This window comes from Pongo pygmaeus, chromosome 20 (genome assembly GCF_028885625.2).
Source record: "Pongo pygmaeus isolate AG05252 chromosome 20, NHGRI_mPonPyg2-v2.0_pri, whole genome shotgun sequence".
In the NCBI taxonomy this organism is placed as follows: Eukaryota; Metazoa; Chordata; class Mammalia; order Primates; family Hominidae; genus Pongo; species Pongo pygmaeus.
In genome coordinates, this window is record NC_072393.2 from 13488521 (window position 1) to 13509588 (window position 21068).

The 21068-nt window shown below is 49.8% G+C and overlaps 1 protein-coding gene across 5 annotated transcripts in view; it reads right to left on the minus strand.

Annotated features, from left to right (window-relative positions):
- Positions 1-21068, minus strand: part of CACNA1A (calcium voltage-gated channel subunit alpha1 A) — a 300689-nt gene that overhangs the window by 38771 nt on the left and 240850 nt on the right. For all 5 annotated transcript variants that reach the window (XM_054464221.2, XM_054464220.2, XM_054464222.2 and 2 more), the window contains exons 25-31: positions 19572-19671; positions 18297-18457; positions 16421-16558; positions 14229-14430; positions 11987-12151; positions 9885-9995; positions 1164-1247 (exon numbers count right to left, since the gene is read on the minus strand). In XM_054464221.2, coding sequence (XP_054320196.2) covers positions 1164-1247; positions 9885-9995; positions 11987-12151; positions 14229-14430; positions 16421-16558; positions 18297-18457; positions 19572-19671 — 961 coding nt within the window. The remainder of the gene's footprint in view (positions 1-1163; positions 1248-9884; positions 9996-11986; positions 12152-14228; positions 14431-16420; positions 16559-18296; positions 18458-19571; positions 19672-21068) is intronic.

Consider the following 21068-nt stretch of genomic DNA (forward strand, 5'->3'; position numbering starts at 1 on the left):
GCTCTGGCAGGAGATAAGGGATGAGTGGGGAGAAAGGTTGGGGTGTTTCTCCCCTGTTGCTCTCTGCCTGCTTTGGCCCTGGTCTCTGTCTCTCCACATTGACAGGACAGTTCCCACTTGGTGGCTTCTCCTGGCCTCCTGCTCAGGTTCCCTCCCCACTTCAGCACCTGGGCAGGTAACGGCTCCCCATGGTGGCTGGTCGCTGGGCACCTTGCCACCCTTGTGGGTACCCTTCCCTTCCCCTCCACCAGTGATCTCTGCATTTGGGTGCCTTCAGTTGAACCCTCCAAGCTGAGACCGAGACCTCTACCCTGAGCCAATCCACGTAAACCACTTGGCACAGTTCCCTGGCACACAGCAAGGCTGCGATTCTTGTGAGCTATTGTTATTTTTATTGTTATTAAGACAACATTGATATCACCCTTGACCCTTGGCTTTGACGCCCTTTGACCATTGCTTCCCCCTGCAAGGATCTTATACCCTCCCCCAAATCTCCTAAGGGACCCCAAGCCTGGGCTCATTGGCAGATGACCAAGGAGAGGGACTGGGACAGGAACTCTGGGGCCCTGAGTCTTCCAGAAAAGGAGAAGGACAATGTGGCCTGCGGGGCCACCACAGAGAGGTCCAGAGACTCCCATGTTGAGAGTCTCCCAGGCCTGGGGCTAGAGGAGGGAAGCACCCTAGGGACCCCTCTATGGCCCTGGGAGTGGTGTCCCCACATTGGCCTGAGGGCTGTGGCTCTCTCCTGCCCACGAACCAGGAGAGGGTTGGTTCAAACAGAATTGACTTGAAACTCATTCTTTCTGGGCTCCTGACATAGGGTGGTGTTTGGGAGCCAGCTCAGCTTTAGGAGCTTTTGAGTGTCTCAGTTCCTTCAATGTACTCATTTGCATTATTAATTCCTAGGCCAGGATGCAGGAAAGCCCACCCCTCAGTGCTGGCCCTACAGCCAAGCTTTGGTCACCCCCATCTCCCCACGATGCCCTCCTGAGGGGCTGCCCTGGTCCTCGGGGCCCCAGTTTTCCCTCTCTGGTCATGGCCAAGTGCTGGCTCAAGCAGCTATGGCTGTCGGGACACACTGCCTCTGGGACCGCTCCCCCTCCCCCTGCCGCCTGCCTCGTCCAGCCCAGAGTCACCCAGAGAGAAGCTGGCGGGAGACTTACCCCAAACTCAGTCACGAGGATATCGGTGATGCTGCCCAGAACAGTCACAAAGTCGAAGATGTTCCAGGCATCGCGGAAATAATTCTAGAATGGGGACCCACAAGACAGAGATGCCAACAGAGGGCTTGGTTCCCGGCCCCCTAGGCTGGCCGGGGGCATGTTAGAGGCACAGCTGCCAATCAGCGGAGTGCCCGGGACAGTTGTGGTTGTTCAAAGGGCTGCGGTAAAGGCTGTTCAACATCATCTGCGCTGAGTCTCCCTCCCTGGGAACCCCTGGGGGCCTTCCCACGATTGGGCTGGCCCCAGAGGGGGCCTCCAGACCCTGCTTCAGCTCAATGGGGTTGGGGCTACTCTTCAGAGCTGTGGCCTGTCTCTCCAGCATTTTTGAGGTCTCTCGAGACCCCAGGGGCTTTATAAATGACATCACTGAGATCCTCATGAAGATCCTGGAGGGAAGGGTTATCACACATTTTCTTTTTCTTTCTTTCTTTCTTTTTTTTTTTGAGATGGAGTCTCGCTCAATTGTCCAGGCTGGAATGCAGTGGCGTGATCTCGGCTCACTGTAACCTCTGCCTCCTGGGTTCAAGCGATTCTCCTGCCTCAGCCTCCCAAGTAGCTGGGACCACAGGTGCATGCCACCACACCCAGCTAATTTTTGTATTTTTAGTAGAGACAGGGTTTCACCATGTTGGTCAGGCTGGGCTCGAACTCCTGACCTCAAGTGATCTGCTCACCTTGGCCTTCCAAAGTGTTGGGATTACAGGCGTGAGCCACCACTCCCGGGTATACCCATTTTCTAGGAGGTAACCAAGCCACTCATCTGCCTGAGGCTAGCAGCACAGAGATGATTTGAACCCAGGATTGAATCCCAGGCCAGGATTTGAACCCAGGCTTCAGAGAGCCCACAGTCTGTGTTCAGGTCCCCACTAGGTTGGCAGCATACTCGCAAAGAAAAGAGACTCTGGGTTCAAATCCCAGCTCTGCTACCAGAGCTGTGTGGCTATGGGCAAGTGGCTTAACCTCTCTGGGTCTCCATTTCCTAATCTGGAGGAGGACAGTAACAGGGTGCAGAACAGGCACTGGACAGGAGGCTTTGGGGCTTTCAGGCACACGCACTTCCTGGTCCCCTTGTGTTTAGATGGGGCCATGTGCAGTGATGTGCTGTGAGTGGAAGCAGTGTGGTCACTTTCTGGTCAGCGTTGGACTCTCTAGCCTCTCAACCCTGGGCTTGGCGACCAGTAACATTTCGAATGGCAGCTACTCTGTGAGCCTGGGTCCCTGAGTAACTATGAGGCAAACAGCTTCCCTGCTGAATGTAAAAAACCCTTCCCATCAATTTAAGTCACTGAGATGTGGGGGCTGTTTGTTACTGCAGCTTCACTTGATCTATCCTGACTGCTACATTCCTGGGCTGGGTGCTGGCTCAAGGGGAAACACAAGCATAGCCTCTCGGTTTTTTTTTTTTTTTGAGACAGAGTCTCACTCTGTCGCCCAGGTTGGAGTGCAGTGGCACGATCTTGGCTCACTGCAAGCTCCGCCCCCCGGGTTCATGCCATTCTCCTGCTTCAGCCTCCCGAGTAGCTGGGACTACAGGCACCCACCACCATGCCCGGCTAATTTTTTGTATTTTTTAGTAGAGACGGGGTTTCACCATGTTAGCCAGGATGATCTCGATCTCCTGACTTCGTGATCTGTCCGCCTCGGCCTCCCAAAGTGCTGGGATTACAGGCGTGAGCCACCATGCCTGGCCTCTCTTTTGTTAAAATATGGAAATATTCCACATTGTTTGGAGAACAGTCACAGCCTCAAGTCCCACAAGGTCTCCTACTATCTCTGACTCCCCTCAACCGGGTACTGAAATGGTGATGGGTGGCACCCCAGTTTGGATCCAAGAATCTGGGTCAAAGAGATGGCCCTCCCCTCTGGGGTCAGTGGGACTCAAAACACAAAACGCAGGGCCTTCTCAGCATCTTCGCAGAAGCAGAGGCCAGGTCAGGGGTTGGGGTGGTCAGTGTGACCCTGAAGTAGCCCCTCTACCTTACAGAGAAGGAGCCTGACTTTAGAGCTGTGCTTTCCTCCTAGTTGAAGTGCCTGGGGCCTCTGTGCCCTTCTCTGGAAGGCAGCGGTAACACAGCAATCAGACAATGAGTGTGGGTCGCTGAGCATAGAATATACAGTAGGTGCTCAACAGATGGGATGTTGTTGTTTCACAACCGCCTAAAAAAGGAATTCAGGGGGCTGGGCGCGGTGGCTCACGCCTGTAATCCCAGCACTTTGGGAGGCCGAGGCGGGTGGATCATGAGGTCAGGAGATCAAGACCATCCTGGCTAGCATGGTGAATCCCCATCTCTACTAAAAATACACACACACACAAAAATTAGCCAGGCGTGGTGGTGGGCGCCTGTAGTCCCAGCTATTCTGGAGGCTGAGGCAGGAGAATGGCGTGAACCTGGGGGGGGCGAAGCTTTCAGTGAGCTGAGATTGCGCCACTGCACTCCAGCCTGGGCCACAGAGCGAGACTCTGTCAAAAAGTAAATAAATAAATAAATAAATAAATAAATAAATAAATAAATAGGAATTCAGGTCCTGCTGGCACTTTTGGCATTTTGGCAGATGTTGCTGGGGCCCTGCTCATAGCTCAACTGCACACCTATAGTACATTACTTTGCCCAGGGTCTCTCTCTGGCTGCACATGTGTTAGGGAATTAATAGCTCTCCTGGGAGTGGCCTTTGATTATGTCTGATGGGCACTGGAGGATAAATACTCCAATTCCCTCCCCGTGAGGTGGGATGACTTTGTGGTATGTGCTCTCTGTTGCCTCCTGGAGGTCCCCACTGAAACTGAGCCCCATTTGTTCACAGCAGGAACCGGCTTAATAATACACTCTTTCCTGGTTGCCTTTCTGTCCCTGTGTCACTTCCTCTCTCCCTTACTGCCCTCCATCCCAGATGAATTCCTTGCACTCAATCCTTGTCTCAGGCTCTGCTTCTGGGGTAGTCCAAACAAAGACAACTTTATAGGCATTTGGTCACAGACCTCAACCCCTAGGCTAGAGAGCTCCCCTCTATCTCCTGAATGTTACACAGGGAACTTGTGGCTTCATTTAAAACTGAAAGGGGAGACCAAGCATGGTGGCTCATGCCTGTAATTCCAGCACTTTGGGAGGCCAAGGAGGGAGAACTGCTTGAGGCCACAAGTTCAAGAACAGCCTGGGCAACAGAGTGAGACCCCATCTCAGAAAAAAAAAAAAAAAAAAAAAAGAGAAAGCAGAGGGGAAGCTCAGTGCCGGCTCTTGCAGGATTGGCAGGGTGAGGGAGATGCAGCTCCAGGCCCCAGTGGAAGAATCACTTCAGCAGCAGCAGATCAACTCAGAATAAAATAACTGCAGGCTGGGTGGCTCATGCCTGTAATCCCAGCACTTTGGGAGGCCGAGGCGGGCAGATCACCTGAGGTCAGGAGTTGGAGACCAACCTGGCTGACATGGTGAATCCCCGTCTCTGCTAAAAATACAAAAATTAGCCGGGCGTGATGGTGGGCGCCTGTAATCCCAGCTAGTCGGGAGGCTGAGGCAGGACAATTGCTTGAACCCAGGAGGCAGAGGTTGCAGTGAGCCAAGATTGCATCACTGCACTCCAGCCTGGGCGACAGAGTGAGAATCCATCTCAAAAAAAAAAAAAAAAAAAAAAAATTACAGATTCAGTGATTCCCCCCCACCTCATCAAATCAAATGAATCAGAACATCTAGGGGTTTACTCAAGGTATCATTTAATTATAAGAAATTTCCCTAAGTGCTTTTTTTTTGATTTTTAGAGTCCAGGTCTTGTGTTGTTGCTCAGGCTGGAGGGCAGTGATGTGATCACAGCTCACTGCAGCCTTGAACTCCTGAGCTCAAGTAATCCTCCTGCCTTAGCCTAAGTAGTTAGGACAACAGTCATGTGCCACTGTGCTGGCTAATTTTTCAATGTTTTGTAGAGATGAGGTCTTGCTATGTTGCCCAGGCTGGTCTAAAATGCCTGGGTTCAAGCAATTCTTCTGCCTTGGCAGGAGTCCCAAAGTGCTGGGACTATAGGCATGAGCCACCACACCTGGCCTCAAGTGCTTCTAATAAGTAGCATCTCCACCAAAGCAAAGCCACTGTTTTGGAGGAAAAAGGTCCATTATTAGGACCCCTTTCCTAGCATTTATTTATTTATTTTGATACAGGGTCTTGCTCTGTCACCCAGGGTGGGGTGCGGTGGCTCAATCACGACTCACTGCAGCCTTGACATCCTGGCCTGAATCCATCCTCTCACCTCAGCCTCCTGAGTAGATGGGACTGCAGGTGCACGCCACCACACCAGGCTAATTTTGTACTTTTTGTAGAGACAGAATCTCACTGTGTTGTCCAGGTTGGTCTCAGACTCCTGGGCTCAAGCGATCCACCTGCCTCAGCCTCCCAAAGTGCTGAGATTACAGGTGTCAGCCACCGTGCTTGGCCCCTAGCATTTATTGAGTGCCCACTCCAGGCCAGGCTTCATCCTCAACCCTCTAGATGCACATTAGTCCATTTGCTGTTTATCAGGGCTCTGCTGAGGTGGAGGGGGAAGATGGCTCCTTTTAATGATGGAGAGGTGCAAAGCTTGTATAGGACAAGGCAAGATCTGAACCTAGAACTCTGGTGCTAAAGCTGATCCCTTAACCACCTCCGTGAGCCAAGGTGGGAACTTGGTTTCCTGAGACCCTGGCTGAGACCCAGGCTGTAGGTCATTCTCTCCAAAGGGATGGACTAAGCTGGTGGTCAAGAGAACAGATGTCCTGGTTCAAGTCCCACCTTGGCCACTCACTGGGGACCTTCAAGAATTCACTTCACTTCAAGTCCCAGCCCATTAGCATAAGCCTTCTTCACCTTAATTTTTTTTTTTTTTTTGAGACAAAGTCTCACTCTGTCACCCAGGCTGGAGTGCAGTGGCGCCATCTTGGCTCACTGCAACCTCCACCTCACAGGTTCAAGTGATGCTCATGCCTCAGCCTCCTGAGTAGCTGGGATTACAGGCATACGCCACCATGCCCGGCTAATTTTTGTATTTTTAGTAGAGACGGGGTTTCACCATGTTGTCCAGGCTGGTCTTGAACTCCTGACCTCAAGGAATCTGCCCACCTCAAGCTCCTAAAGTGCCGGGATTACAGGTGTGAGCCATCACACTCAGCCCCCCAATTTTTTAAAAAAATAATTGTTTATTTATTTATTTATTGAGATGGAGTCTCACTGTGTCACCCAGGCTGGAGTGCAGTGGCAAGATCTTGGCTCACTGCAACCTCTGGCTGCCGGGTTCAAGCGATTCTCTTGCCTCAGCCTCCTGAGTGGCTGGGACTACAGGTGTGTACCACCACGCCTGGCTATTTTTTATATTTTTAGTAGAGATGGGGTTTCATCATGTTAGACAAGATGGTCTCAATCTCCTGACCTCGTGATCCGCCCGCCTCGGCCTCCCTAAGTGCTGGGATTACAGGCATGAGCCACCACGCTTGGCCTATTTTTATTCTTTTAGAGATGGGGTCTCACTCTGTCACTCAGGCTGAAGTGTAATGGTGCAATTTTAGCTCGTTGCAACTCTGACCAACTGGGTGCAAGCAATCCTCTCGCTTCAGCCTCCTCAGTAGCTAGGACTATAGATGTATGCACCATGCCTGTCTGATTTTTAATTTTTAATTTTTTTTTTGAGACAGAGTCTCCCTTCATTGCCCAGGCTGGAGTGCAGTGGTGCAGTCCTGGCTCCCTCCACCTCCTGAGTTGAAACTATTGTCATGCCTCAGCCTCCTGAGTAGCTGGGATTATAGGCGTGTGCCGCCATGCCCAGCTAATTTTTGTATTTTTAGTAGAGACAGGGTTTCACTATGTTGGCCAGGCTGGTCTCGAACTCCTGGCCTCAACAGATCCACCCACTTTGGCCTCCCAAAGTGCTGGGATTACAGGCATGAGCCACTGTGTCCAGCCATTAATTTTTTTTTTTTTTTTTATAGAGATGGAGTCTCGCTATGTTGTCCAGCCTGGTCTTGAACTCCTGGCTTCAAGTGATCCTCCCACTTTAGCCACCCAAACTGCTGGGCTTACAGGTGTGAACTAAAATACTTTTTTGTTTTTTTGAGACAGAGTCTCGCTCTGTCGCCAGGCTAGAGTGCAGTGGTGTGATCTCAGCTCACTGCAACCTCTGCCTCCCGCGTTCAAATGATTCTCCTGCCTCAGCCTCCCGAGTAGCTGAGACTACAGGCACGCACCACCACACCCAGCTAATTTTTGTATTTTTTAGTAGAGATGGGGTTTCACCATGTTGGCAAGGGTGGTCTGGATCTCTTGACCTCGTGATCCATCCACCTCTGCCTCCCAAAGTGCTGGGATTTACAGGTGTGAGCCACCGCGCCCGGCCAACTATACTTTTGTGTGTGTGCTGTGAACCTTGTCCATGTGAGAAGAGTGCTGGCTATTTTATTTTATGCATAAAGACTTGTAAATGCATAACAAAATAGCAAGGGCTGCAAGGTAAACTTTTGTAATAAAATAGCTATCAAAATTTTTTTTAAGGCTAGGCACAGTGTCTCATGCCTGTAATCCCAGCATTTTGGGAGGCCAAAGTGGGAGGCCAAAGTGGCAGATTGCTTGACGCCAGGAGTTTGAGACCAGCCTGGCCAACATGGTGAAACACCGTCTCTACTAAAAATACAAAAATTAGCCTGGCATGCTGGTGCGCATCTGTAGTCCCAGCTACTCAGAAGGCTGAGATGGGAGAATCGCCTGAACCCAGGAGGTGGAGGTTTCAGTGAGCCAAGATTGTGCCACTGTACTCCAGCTTGGGCAACAGAGCAAGACTGTGTCTCAAAAAAAAAAAAAAAAAAGTTTTAAAAATGGTGATCTAACAATGAATATACTTCTCCATTAACACACTGAGTAGGCCAGGTGCGGTGGCTCCCGCCTGTAATCCCAGGACTTTGGGAGGCCGAGGCAGGCAGATCACGAGGTCAGGAGATCAAGACCATCCTGGCCAACATGGTGAAACCCCAGCTCTACTAAAAATACAAACAATTAGCCGGGCGTGGTGGCATGCGCCTGTAGTCCCAGCTACTCGGGAGGCTGAGGCAGGAGAATGGCGTGAACCCAGGGGGCGGAGCTTTCAGTGAGCCGAGATCACGTCACTGCACTCCAGCCTGGGTGACAGTGAGACTGTCTCAAAACAAAACGAAACAAAACAAAACAAAACAAAAAAACCACTGAGTAACAAATTCTAGCTGTAGGTTTAATCACAAGCAACATTTTAAAGCAATGATGAATGCAAATTAAATGTTAAGGTATCTGCAGCCCTTATAATGCAGTATGAAAATATCTGATATTTATAAGTGACACAGGTCATGTTGATAATATTAAGGGTTGATAATACTAATATTAAGGGTTTGTTATCTCCCTTTAAGATGGAAGGAAATGTTAAAATTTAGTTAGTGGCTGGAGAAAAACAAAGACATATTTATTTTTATTATTATTTTTTTTGAGACTTGCTCTGTTGCTCAAGCTGGAGTGCAGTGGTGTGATCTCAGCTCACTGCAACCTTCACTTCGCGGGTTCAAGTGATTCTCTTGCCTCAGCCTCCCGAGTAGCTGGGATTATGGGCACTCACAAGCACGCCAGGCTAATTTTTTGTAGTTTTAGTAGAGATGGGGTTTTGCCATGTTGGCCAGGGTGGTCTTGAACTCCTAGGCTCAAGTGATTTGCCTGCCTCTGCCTCCCAAAGTGCTGGGATTACAGGTGTGAGTCACTGTGCCTGACCTCTGTGTTTCTTTTTTAAAGATGGAGTCTTGCTGTTGCCCAGGCTGGGGTGCAGTGGCATGATCATAGCTCACTGCAACCTCCACCTCCTGGGCTCAAAATATCTTCCCACCTCAGCCTCCTGAGTAGCTGGGACTACAGGCACGAGTTACCATGCCTGGCTAATTAAAAAAAAATTTTTTTTTTTTTTTTTTTTGTAGGGACAGGGGCTTGCTTTGCTGCCCAGGCTGGTTGAGAACGTCTAGCTTCAAGCGATCCTCCTGCCTTGGCCTCCTGAAGTGCTAGGATTACAGGCATGAGCCACTGTGCTCAGCCTGATTTCAGTTTTCTTTCTTTCTTTTTTTTGAGACAGAGTTTCACTCTTGTTGCCCAGGCTGGAGTGCAGTGATGTGATCTCGGCTCACCGCAACCTCTGCCTCCCAGGTTCAAGCGATTCTCCTGCCTCAGCCTCCCGAGTAGCTGGGATTACAGGCATGCGCCACCACACCCGGCTAATTTTGTATTTTTAGTAGAGACAGAGTTTCTCCATGTTGGTCAGGCTGGTCTCGAACTCCCGACCTCAGGTGATCCGCCCACCTTGGCCTCTCAAAGTGTTGGAATTACAGCCATGAGCCACCTCGCCCAGCCTGATTTCAGTTTTCTTATCTCTAAAATGGATGCTAACGACTCCCAGCCATGATGACTCCCATCATTTTGAGGAGCTGGATACATAAGCAGCCATATGGTAACACTCACAGGTTGAGTCTCCCTGGGACTCCTTGGCAAACACAAGAATGCCTAAGTAGGATCTGTGGCCACTGGCAGGATGCTGAAGCCACCCTTGAGGTTGGGGTTCTTGGGGCCATGTGGGGAGACCATCGTCCAGGACCCATTGTTCTCCCTTGGGCTTCTCCCAAGCCCACAGCTGTAGCCCCAAGGTGGTACTTACCAGAATCCCAAAAGCCATGACTTTCAGCACACATTCCAGGGAGAAGAGGGAGGTGAAGACGATGTTGAACACCCTCAGGGCATTTTCATAAGCAACAGAAGCCCCATAGAACTAGAGGAAAGAAGCAGGAGTAGCAGGGGTCAGTGAGCAGGGGTGGGAAGTAGTGGGAAGTGGGGAGGCAGCTTCATGGCTGTTCTCCAGGCAACACTCCGGCCCCAGGCAAGGGCTGAGCAACCTCACTGGTAGGAGGCAAGGTTCAGGAAAGCCCAGCTCTCCACCGGACTAGGCTCTTCTTTTCACATCCAAAAAAACAAAAACCTCCCCCCGCCTCCTTTTTTTTTTTTTTTTTTTGGTAGACGGGGTCTTCCTTGAACTCACAATCCTACCTTAGCCTCCTGATAGTCGGGACTATAGGCATACGCCATTGTGCTTGGCTGAATTATACTTTTTTTTTTTTTTTTTTTTGAGGAGTCTCACTCTGTCACCCAGGCTGGAGTGCAGTGGCGTGATCTCAGCTCATTGCAAGCTCCGCCTCCTGGGTTCACGTCATCCCCCTGCCTCAGCTTCCCAAGTAGCTGGGACTACAGGTGCCCGCCACCACGCCCAGCTAACTTTTTGAATTTTTAGTAGAGACAGGGTTTCACCGTGTTAGCCAGGATGGTCTTGATCTCCTGACCTTGTGATCCGCCCGCCTTGGCCTCCCAGAGTGCTGGGATTACAGGCTTGAGCCGCCGTGCCCAGCCTCCTTATTTTTTTTGAGATGGAGTCTCACTCTGTCACCCAGGCTGGAGTGCAGTGGTGTGATCTCAGCTCACTGCAACTTCCGCCCTCTGGGTTCAAGCGATTCTCATGCCTCAGCTTCTCATGCAGCTGGTATTATAGGCGTGTGCCACCACGCCCGGCTAATTTTTGTATTTTTAGTAGAGATGGGATTTCACCATGTTGGCCAGGTTGGTCTCTAACACCTGGCCTCAAGTGATCCGCCTGCCTCGACCTTCCAAAGTGCTGGGATTACAGGTGTGAGCCACCGCGCCCGGCCACTATTGATTGTTTTTGAAGTGCCCAGAAGGCGCTAAGGTCCTTGCATGAACTTTCTCATTCAATCCTCTCACCTCCTCTGGAGGGGGCAAAGGTGCTATTGTTATCATTCCCATTTTATTGACAGGGAAACCGAGTCCCCAGAAAGTCACTGGTTGCTTGCGCAAAGGTAAATGAATTAAATGGAAGAGCTGGGCTTGAATCCATGCTTTGGAGTCCAAAGCACAGGGCGAAAGGTTTTCAGAGTTTTTTTTTTTTTTTTTTTTTTTTTGGGAAGCAGCTCCTTAGCCCTGGAGATTTTAGGGTCCTCACCTACCCCTTCTCCTTCATTTCTTTCTTTTTCTTTTTTTGAGACAGAGTCTCGCTCTTGTTGCCCAGGCTAGAGTGCAATGGTGTGATCTCGGCTCATGGCAACCTCCGCCTCCCAGCTTCAAGCAATTCTCCTGCCTCAGCCTCCCGAGTAGCTGGGATTACAGATGCATACCACCACGCCTGGCTAATTTTGTATTTTTAGTAGAGATGGGGTTTCTCCGTGTTGGTCAGGCTGGTCTTGAACTCGTGACCTCAGGTGATCTGCCCGCCTCGGCCTCCCAAAGTTCTGGGATTACAGGCATGAGCCACCGTGCCCAGCCCCCTCATTTCATTAATCAAACATTTATAGAGAGCTTCTTGTTCCGTCCGAGCCAGATCCTTGTTGGACTAGGAATTCAGGGGTGAGGTCCTCACAAGTGGGTGGGGGACACCGTCACGCAACCTGACGCGGATTTTTGTGGCAGGCGACATAAAGATAGGATGCCTGCTAAGACAGGCACCTCAAGCAGTCTTGGGTGGTCAGGGAAGGCTTTCTGGAGGAAGAGGTCTGCAGGTACAGCTGGGAAGAAGAAGCTGGCCGGGGGAGTGGTGGGAACAGTGTGTCAGGTAGAGGGAACAGCAGGAACAAAATCTCAGAGGTGATCCAGAGTGTGGTCTGTCTGGGAAACTGCCAGATGGTTTCATTTTACCAGGGTAGGGACAGGAACGAGGTGGGGGTTAAGCAGTGCTGGGGGCTGGTGTGGGGCGCTTACCTTCATCATCAGCACGATGGTGTTGAGGGCGATCATGGCCATGATCGTGTACTCGAAAGGTGGAGACACCACGAACTGCCACATACGGTACTGGAAGCTCTGCTTGTTCTGCGGCATGTGTCGGGTCAGTGGCTTGGCGCTGATGGCGAAATCGATGCAGGCCCTCTGCGGGAGAGAGGCCAGTGGTGAGAGCGGCAGAGGCAGGAGGAAGGCGGCTGTACACCGGGCACCCTCTGTCTAACTCGTCGCGGTTCTCAAGTGCTTCTGCTTGAGTCTCTGCCTCTCTTGCCACCAGCCAGGATTCCTGGGCTCCCTCTTCCTTCTCACCATTGCTTTCTTATCCCAACAGCTACAGTTGCTTGAGATGTCACCAATTGCCAAAACTTGCACTGACATTTCCCCATTATTGCATGGCTAATGCAAACACGGGAAGTGGGTACTATCAATGGCCTCACTTTGCAGATGACCAAAATAGAGGCTTAGAGAGGTTAAACCACTTGCCTGAGGTGACACAGCTACCAAGTGTGCCAAATCAAATTGAAGCCTAATCCTTCTTTCCCTTCCTCCCTCCCTCCCTCCCTCCCTCCTTCCTTCCTTCCTCCCTTCCTTCCCTCCCTCCTTCCTTCCCTCCCTCCCTCCTTCCTTTCCTCCCTCCTTCCTTCCCTCCCTCCTTCTTTCCTTCCTTCCTCCCTCCCTCCTTCCCTTTCCTTTTTCCTTCCTTCCCTTCATTCCTTCCACCCTTTCCCCTTTCCTTTCTCTCTTCTTCCTTCTTTCCTTCCCTCCCTTTCTCCTTCATTCCTTCTTCCCTCCCTATCTCCTTCCCTCCCTCCCTCCTTTCTTTCTCTCTCTCATTTCCTTCCTTCCTTCCTTCCTTCCCTCCCTCCCTCCTTCCTTTTTTTTCTTTGACATGGGCTTTCTTTGTCACCCAGGCTGGAGTGCAGTGCAATCACAGCTCACTGCAGCCTTGACCTCCTGGACTCAAGTGATCCTCCCGCTTCAGCCTCCTGAGTAGCTGGGACTACAGGCGTGCACCACCACACCCAGCTAATTAAAATTTTTTTTTTTTTTTATCATAGAGATGGGGTCTCACTATGTTGCTCAGGCTGGTCTTGAACTTCCGGGCTCAAGCAATCCTCCTGCCTTGGCCTCCTAAAGTGTTAAGATCACAGGCGTGAGCCACTGCACCCAGCCCATTCTTTCTTACTGAATACTTTGCTGCTTCTTCTCCTTCTCTTCGAGGGAGAGAGAACGAGGAATAGTGGTTATTAAGTCTTAAGGGTCAAGGGAGCATAGGATATATTCTAGGTCCTCTATTTAGCTTGGATGATGCCAGAGAGGCAAAGAGTCATGTCTATACTCTCTGGTAGACTGGGGACTGGATTTTCTTTCCTTTTTTTGAGACAGGGTCATGCTCTGTTGCCCAGGCTGGAGTGCAGTGGCATGATGATAGCTCACTGCAGCCTCGAACTCCCAAGCTCAAGGGTCCTCCCACCTCAGCTTCCCATGTTACTGGGACTAAAGGTGTGCACCATCATGCCTGGCTAATTTTTTTGATTTGTAGTAGAGATGGGGTCTTTCTATGTTGGCCGGGCTGGTCTCAAACTCCTGAGCTCAAGTGATCCTCCTGCCTCAGCTTCCCAAAATGTTGGGATTACAGGTGTGAGCCACCACACCTGGCTTGGCTTTTCATTCATAAATATTCACCACCCTTCACTAGGGGAGATTGTATTTGCCCACTCCACTGACGTCAGAATGGATGTGTGACTTGCTTTGGCTGATGAAATGTGAGCAGAAGTGACATGTGTCATTTTTGAGCACAAGCCTGAAGAGCTGAACCTCAGTCTGATATACTCTCTTTTTCATCTGGAGCATCTCAGAGGGAGGCTGCTCTGCCGCTCTGCCAGCCTGGCAACCAGAATAAAGATGGCAAGATCCACAACTGATGTCGACATGCAGTGTGAGCAAAAAATAAGTCCCTTTGTGGATATTTGGCAATGAAATCTGGGATTGCTTGTTACTGCGGCATAACCTAGTCTAAACTGACTGATACATATGCTATATGATGTGTTTCCTCTGGAAACTCCATGAAAGGCTGCCCTGAAGACTGGATTCTGTTTGGATGATGCTTCTGTTCCCTCCCCCAGGTACCCCTAGAAACAGGTTCCTGGGTGTTGTGTGTGTGTGTTTTAAAGTTTGTGTGTGTCCCCAGTTTTTAAAGGACAGATGGAATTGGAAGTGGCACCTCATTTTTCTCCAGGCTGTATTCCTCCATCATCTTGTCCCCTTGCTCCTGGAAGGTGATGATGATCAAGGCCACAAAGATATTGACAAAGAAGAAGGGGAACACCACAAAGTAGACGACGTAGAAAATGGACATCTCCATGCGGTACCCCGGGCTGGGGCCCTGGTTCTCAAAGGTGGCATCCACTGAGTGCTTGAGGACCCTGCAAGGGATGGGGCAGGGAGAGGGAAGGGGCAGGAAGGAGAGAGACAGGGACCCAAGGGGTGAGGAGGAAGGTGGAGAGAGGGTGGAAGTGAGATGGTGGAATAGGAACCAAGGGAAATGAAAAAGAAATTTAAGTAGTCACTGTGTTTTGAAAGGCTGACAACAATGTCAGTTATTTCTTAATTTTAGTTTTAATTTTTTGAGATGGAGTTTCGCTCCTGTTGCCCAGGCTGGAGTGCAATGGTGCGATCTTGGCTCACTACAACCTCCGCCTCCCGGGTTCAAGTGATTCTCCTGCCTCAGACTCCCAAGTAGCTGGGATTACCGACATGTGCCACCACGCCTGGCTAATTTTTTTGTATTTTTAGTAGAGACGGGGTTTCACCATGTTGGCCAGGCTGGTCTTGAACTCCTGATCTCAGGTGATCCACCTGCCTCCCAAACTGTTGAGATTACAGGTGTGAGCCACCACGCCCGGCCAATGTCAGTTATTTCTACTGCTGTGCATGAAGGGCTTGCTGTGTGCTGGAAACAATATTCAACGATTCATCCTCACCTGCTCAGCAACCCTCCCAGGGAGGTTATTAGTGGCTCCAGTTTGCACATGAGGAAATTGAGGTTCAGCAATTTAAAGGGACGTGCTGAAGATCACCCACTTATAAGTGGCCAAGTCGGGATTTAAAGACAGGTTGTGGCAATGGAGGGAGTAGAAGTGGGTTGTATGCATGTAGAGTGGGTATTTGAGCACAGGTGATGCTGGGTGCTCAGGAGGTACAATGGGGATATATATGAGAGTGGGTAAGTGCACAGCAGCTCTGTACAGTAGTGCAGGTTGTACACTGCTCAAAGGCTTTGTGTCTAAGTGACACCTTCACATGATAGGCATGATAGATTTGTGTATTCATGACAATTTTTTGGCAGGTGGCCCTCCAGTGCCTTGTTTGAACAAAATCATTTAAGTCTATTGTGATGATTTTCAGACAGATGGAAATGAAGCCTGTTGAGAAAGCGGTGTTTAAAAAAACTTTGCTCAAAGGTGCCTTGTGGGTTAGCACTATTCCCACGTGTGAGTACTGGATGTGTGTGAGAGTGGGTAGTAGGGCATGTTCAGGTTGGCATATTTGCTGAGAGAGGGAGGGAGGTGAGGATGCTGAGGGCACATGCTGGAATCTACCAAGCTTCCAGCCTGGCATTTCCAAGACCTCTGAGAGAAAGACCACGACTTGGACGAGGTGAGGGAGGGAGGCATTTGTTTTGGGTGCAAATTAAGGGGGTACTGAAAATCTCAGTAATCAAGATAATCTTTTGCTCCAATATTTTAAAAAATCAAAATTAATGCAAAAAGTCCATGATGAACAAATATCAATTTCTTCTTTTTTTTTTTTCAGGGATGGGGGTCTCCTTCTGTTGTCTAGGCTGGAGTACAATGGTACAATCACAGCTCACTGCAGCCTTGAACTCCTGGGCTCAAGCGATCCTCCCACCTCAGCCTCCTGAGTAGCTGGGATAACAGGTATGAGCCACCGCAAGTGGCTCAAAATTTTAAATAAAGACTAAGTCCATGATTCAGCCTCACCTATTTTTTTTTTTTGAAGGCGGGAAGGCCATAGTCTTGCTCTGTCACTCAGGATGAAGTGCAGTGGTGCAATCTTGGCTCACTGCAACCTCTGCCTCCTGGGTTCAAGTGATTCTCGTGTCTCAGCCTCCCGAGTAGCTGGGACCACAGGTGTGAGCCACCATGCCTGGCAGTTTTTTTTTTTTTTTTTTGGTATTTTTAGTAGACATGGAGTTTTGCCATGATGGCCAGGCTGATCTCAAACTGCTGGCCTCAAGTGATACACCTGCCTTGGCCTCCTAAAGTGTTGGGATTACAGGCGTGAGCCACCATGCCCGGCCTCCAAGACCTTTCTTATTGCTAAGCTCTCAGGCCCTTTATCCTCCTGCTCCCCGGGGCTCCTCCTGGGTAGATTTCCAGTCGGGCCACTTACTGTGGCCAGCCTTCTCCCGTGGACACGGTGAAGAGGGTCAGCAGAGCCCACAGCACATTGTCGTAGTGGAATTCATACTTCTTCCACTCCCGATCTCGCGCCTTCACCTCATTCTTCTCGTACAGGAGGTATTTGCCTCTGCCACAGAGAGTGGGGACTGTTAGTAGACGGGAAAGAGGGGCTGTCTTGCACTTGTCTTTGGTTATCTGAGACAGGGGGAGGGAAAGGAAGAGGGGTCCACCAGCCTAGACTGCCTGGGAAGCAGTGACTCCCCATCCTGCCACCATGTGTCCCTGTGCTTCATGGGGGATTATGTGTGCATCTACTTCGAGATAAATCCATGGGTGATGGCACAATCTTACTCCTGGTGGGAGAGCTGACCCAGGGTCCAGCACTCTCTTCCAACGTGATAACTTCTAGTCCTCAGGGTGAGAGCCTCAGGCTTGCTGGGGACGGGGTGGAGGGAGTTTAGGAGGAGGCAGAGAGACATAGGGGACATTTACAGGTTCATCAGGCTAAGGGAGGTTGCTACTCCTTTTCAAGGCAGGAAACAAGGGATAGTTCCAGACTCCTATCCAGACATCTGGCATCCTCCTAATTTCAATAAATAGCCATCAAGATAACAACAGGCTACCACATGTTGCAAAATGCCACTTTACACTGGTAACAATATCACTATATATACACATACATATATATACACACACACACTACATATATGTGTGTATATATATACATATATACATATATACATATATATACACACATATATATATATATATTTTTTTTTTTTGAGACGGAGTCTGGCTCTGTTGCCCAGGCTGGAGTACAGTGGCCCAATCTGGGATCACTGCCAGCTCTGCCTCCCGGGTTCACGCCATTCTCCTGCCTCAGCCTCCCGAGTAGCTGGGACTACAGGCGTCTGCCAGCATGCCCAGCTAGTTTTTTTGTATTTTTAGTAGAGACAGCGTTTCACCGTGTTAGCCAGGATGGTCTCGATCTCCTGACCTTGTGATCCGCCCGCCTCGGCCTCCCAAAGTGCTGAGATTACAAGCATGAGCCACCGCGCCCGGCCTATATGTATATATTTTTGAGAGGCAGGGTCTCACTCTGTCACGCAGGCTGGAGTGCAGTGGTACCATCATAGTGCATTGCAGCCTTGAACTCCTGTGTTTAAACAATCCTCCCACCTCAGCCTCCCGGGTAGCTGGGACTACAGGTGTGTGCTACCATGCCCCGCTAACTTTTAAAATTTATTTTGTAGGATGGGCTCTCATTATGTTGCCCAACCTGGTCTCCAACTCCTGGCCTCAAGTGATCCTCCCACCTCAGCCTCCCAAAGTGTTGGAATTACAGGTGTGAGCCACTGCACCTGGCCTCTTACCTAACTTATTTGGTAATGAAACCTGATCTGATTGGACATGAAGCTCTTTATACTTGTTATTTACCCCATTTGATGTAAATAGTTACACATTTTATGGCAGAAATATTGTGTTTGATTATAGGGCTGCCTTACACCCTGCTGAGGGTGTCATGTCCGACATGGGAATCTCAAAATATTCTCAACTTTGAAACACATCTGCCTGTAACGATTTCAAGTAAGGAACTGTGGACGTGTATTAATATCCCTCACGTGACAAAGGCGGTGGCTGAAAGGTCAAGCAATTTGCTTAGGACTCATTCTGTGGCTATGGGTGGTGACTCAAATTCTAAAACCGGTTTTCTTTCTACCCAAGATCCAAGCTGATTGCAACTGAGTCACTCTCAAGGCTCACCACTTCTCCAGTCTCTGAGCCCAAGTGGCCAATGCCTCTAGCCACTTTTCCCCGCCCACCTGCCCGTTCCAATGGGAATGTGCTCGAAAGTGGAGACCCACCGACAATCTTTCTCAAACTCCTTAGACTCGTCAGTGCAGTGGAAGAATTTCCCCTTGAAGAGCTGCACAGCCACCACGGCGAAGATGAACATGAATAGCATGTAGACGATGAGGATGTTGAAGACGTTTTTAAGCGAGTTCACCACACAGTCAAACACAGCCTGTGGGGTGGAGTTGACAGAGAGCATGAGGGGCTGGGGACCTGCCCAACCTTCTGCCTCCAATGGCCCATAATATCAAAATACTGCCATGATTATTCCCATTTTACAGGCAAGGTCATAAGTTAAGTCACTAGGGTAAGGTCCCCTCAGCTTTCAGAAATAAGTGTTGGAGGAGTTGGACTCAATCCTGGCATTCTATGGATCTAAAACTCCCAAATGGGATACCAGAGATGCTTTTAGGTGATACAGGAGCCCAACACAGAAAAACAAGGTAACAAAGTTACTTCCTCTCCAACTCTCTCAATCCTTTTGAGTGAAGGAGAAATTTTTACTTAGTTGCTACTATGTTAACACCTACCATTGACACTTTCCCTCTTTAACCAAGAAAGAGCAGTTGTCAATGCACAAAGCCTTGGGCAGGCAGCCGTATTTGGTTAGATTTCCATAACAGTATCTGTTTTCTGTCTTTAATTTTTAGTACAGACAGAGTCTAACTATGTTGCCCAGGCGGCACTCATTCTCCTGGGCTCAAGCAACACTCCTGCTGTGGTCTTCCAAAATGCGGGGATTACAGGTGTGACTTGATTTAAAGAAACATATTACATAAGAGACAATACTGGGGACCCCCAGGTGAAGCATACACTGAAAGTGGGTGCTCTAATGACTGGATTTTATTTCCTTTTTTTTTTTTGAATGACAGGCTTTTGGGAAATGCTGGTTCATGCTGTTTTGGAATGGGAGATATTAGAGCCTAGAATAGGTAGATGAAAAGTCAAAATTTTATGGAACAAGAAATCTAGTTCCTGCTTCCCAGATCGCGGTTATACACTTTTAAATCCATATGATGCCTTCATGCGAATTAGGAAAAAGGATCTTAACCCCAAGACATTTCATCTAAAGAAAAATTGCCATAATACACAGATTATTTTAGGTCAACTCACTTTACTGCCATCTGCTGGGAAGTTGTAATAATACAAATATCCACATACAATGGCTAGGATGTTATCAGCACCTCCTTTAACGTGTTGTCCTTGAGCAGTGTGCAACCTGCTCAACTGTACATGATAACCCTGACAGTCCCCCCCCAGCGCACCCCACCATCTCCCAATCTCACCTTGAGCTTTGGCAGCCGCTTGATGGTTTTAAGAGGTCGTAGCACCCGGAGGACTCGGAGGGATTTAATCGTGTTAATGTCTTTTCCTTTGCTATTACCACTGTGAAGGAATGTTTAGGTGGGGAGAAGGGAAGAGAGGAAGCAGAGGTCAGGTTGGGTAGGGGGCAGCCCACAGCTCCATGGGACTCTACCCTCCCAGGCCTAGAAGTCTGGGGTGAGCTTGGCACAGCCCTGCCCTTCCTGGTGAAGAGTGGTCCATTTCACCTGTTAAGCTTGGGCTCGGGAGCCAGTAAGTAGGTGGTTTTTTGTGGTTCTGGTCCCAGGGTTGGTTGAGGGCCCTTTGCCATCTGGCTGGGCCTGAGCAGCTGTATTGGGTGTCCCTGAGACCCAGCACAAGGGGGTTGGCTGATTCCCCACCCCCCATTTCTGCACAGCTTTTCTTTTTTTTTCTTTTTTGAAACAGGGTCTGGCTCTGTCACCAAGGCTGGAGTGCAGTGGCATGATCTCGGCTCACTGCAACCTCTGCCTCCTGGGCTAAAGCCATCCTCCCACCTCAGCCTCCCAAGTAGCTGGGACTACAGGCACACGCCACTGCGCCTGGCTAATTGTTTTGTCTTTTTTGTAGAGATGAGGTTTCACCATGTTGCCCAGGCTGGTTTCAAACTCCTGAGCTCAAGCAATCTGCCCTCCTCACCCTCTGAAAGTGCTGGGATTACAGGTGTGAGCCACTACACCTGGTCACAGCTATTTTCAAAAAAGCCCTTGGTCTAGGAGTTTAGTGGTCCCCTACGTATTTTTTTTTTTTTTTTGAGATGGAGTTTCACTCTTGTTGCCCAGGCTGGAGTGCAATGGTATGATCTTGGCTCACTGCAACCTCCACCTCCCAGGTTCAAGTGATTCTCTTGCCTCAGCCTCTCCAAGTAGCTGGGACTACAGGTGCGTGCCACCATGCCCAGCTAACTTTTGTATTTTTAGTAGAGATGGGGCTTCACCATGTTGGCCAGGCTGGTCTTGAACTCCTGACCTCAGGTGACCCACCCACCTCGGCCTCCCAAAGTGTTGGGATTACAGGCGTGAGCCACTGCGCCTGGCCCCCGTGTATTCTTTTTAAAGGTGGTATCGGTGGGCTTTTAAAAAAATGGGATTTTCTCCCCCTTCCAATGGGATTCTGGAAGATGCTTAAAGTGGCCCTTATACCAAATCTCCCCTCCTCCACCATATTCCCTGAGCCTGAAGGAGGGAAAATAACCGGGTGCCGCTCCTTTCAGATGGTGATGTGGCTGCTGCCATGGTCTCTGCTGCATTGCTCCAAGGGTCTCTGAGCCCATCTTTGCCAGAGAGGACTGCACAGAAGTTCAGTCCAAGGTCTGTTGGAACTGAGCTTAGCAATGGAGACCCCAGAATGCCATGACACCCTTGGCCAACTATGACTCAGGCCCCCAAGAGGAGGGTATTGAGTGGGACCATGAATAGCTTGTGGTTCATGGCACTCATGAC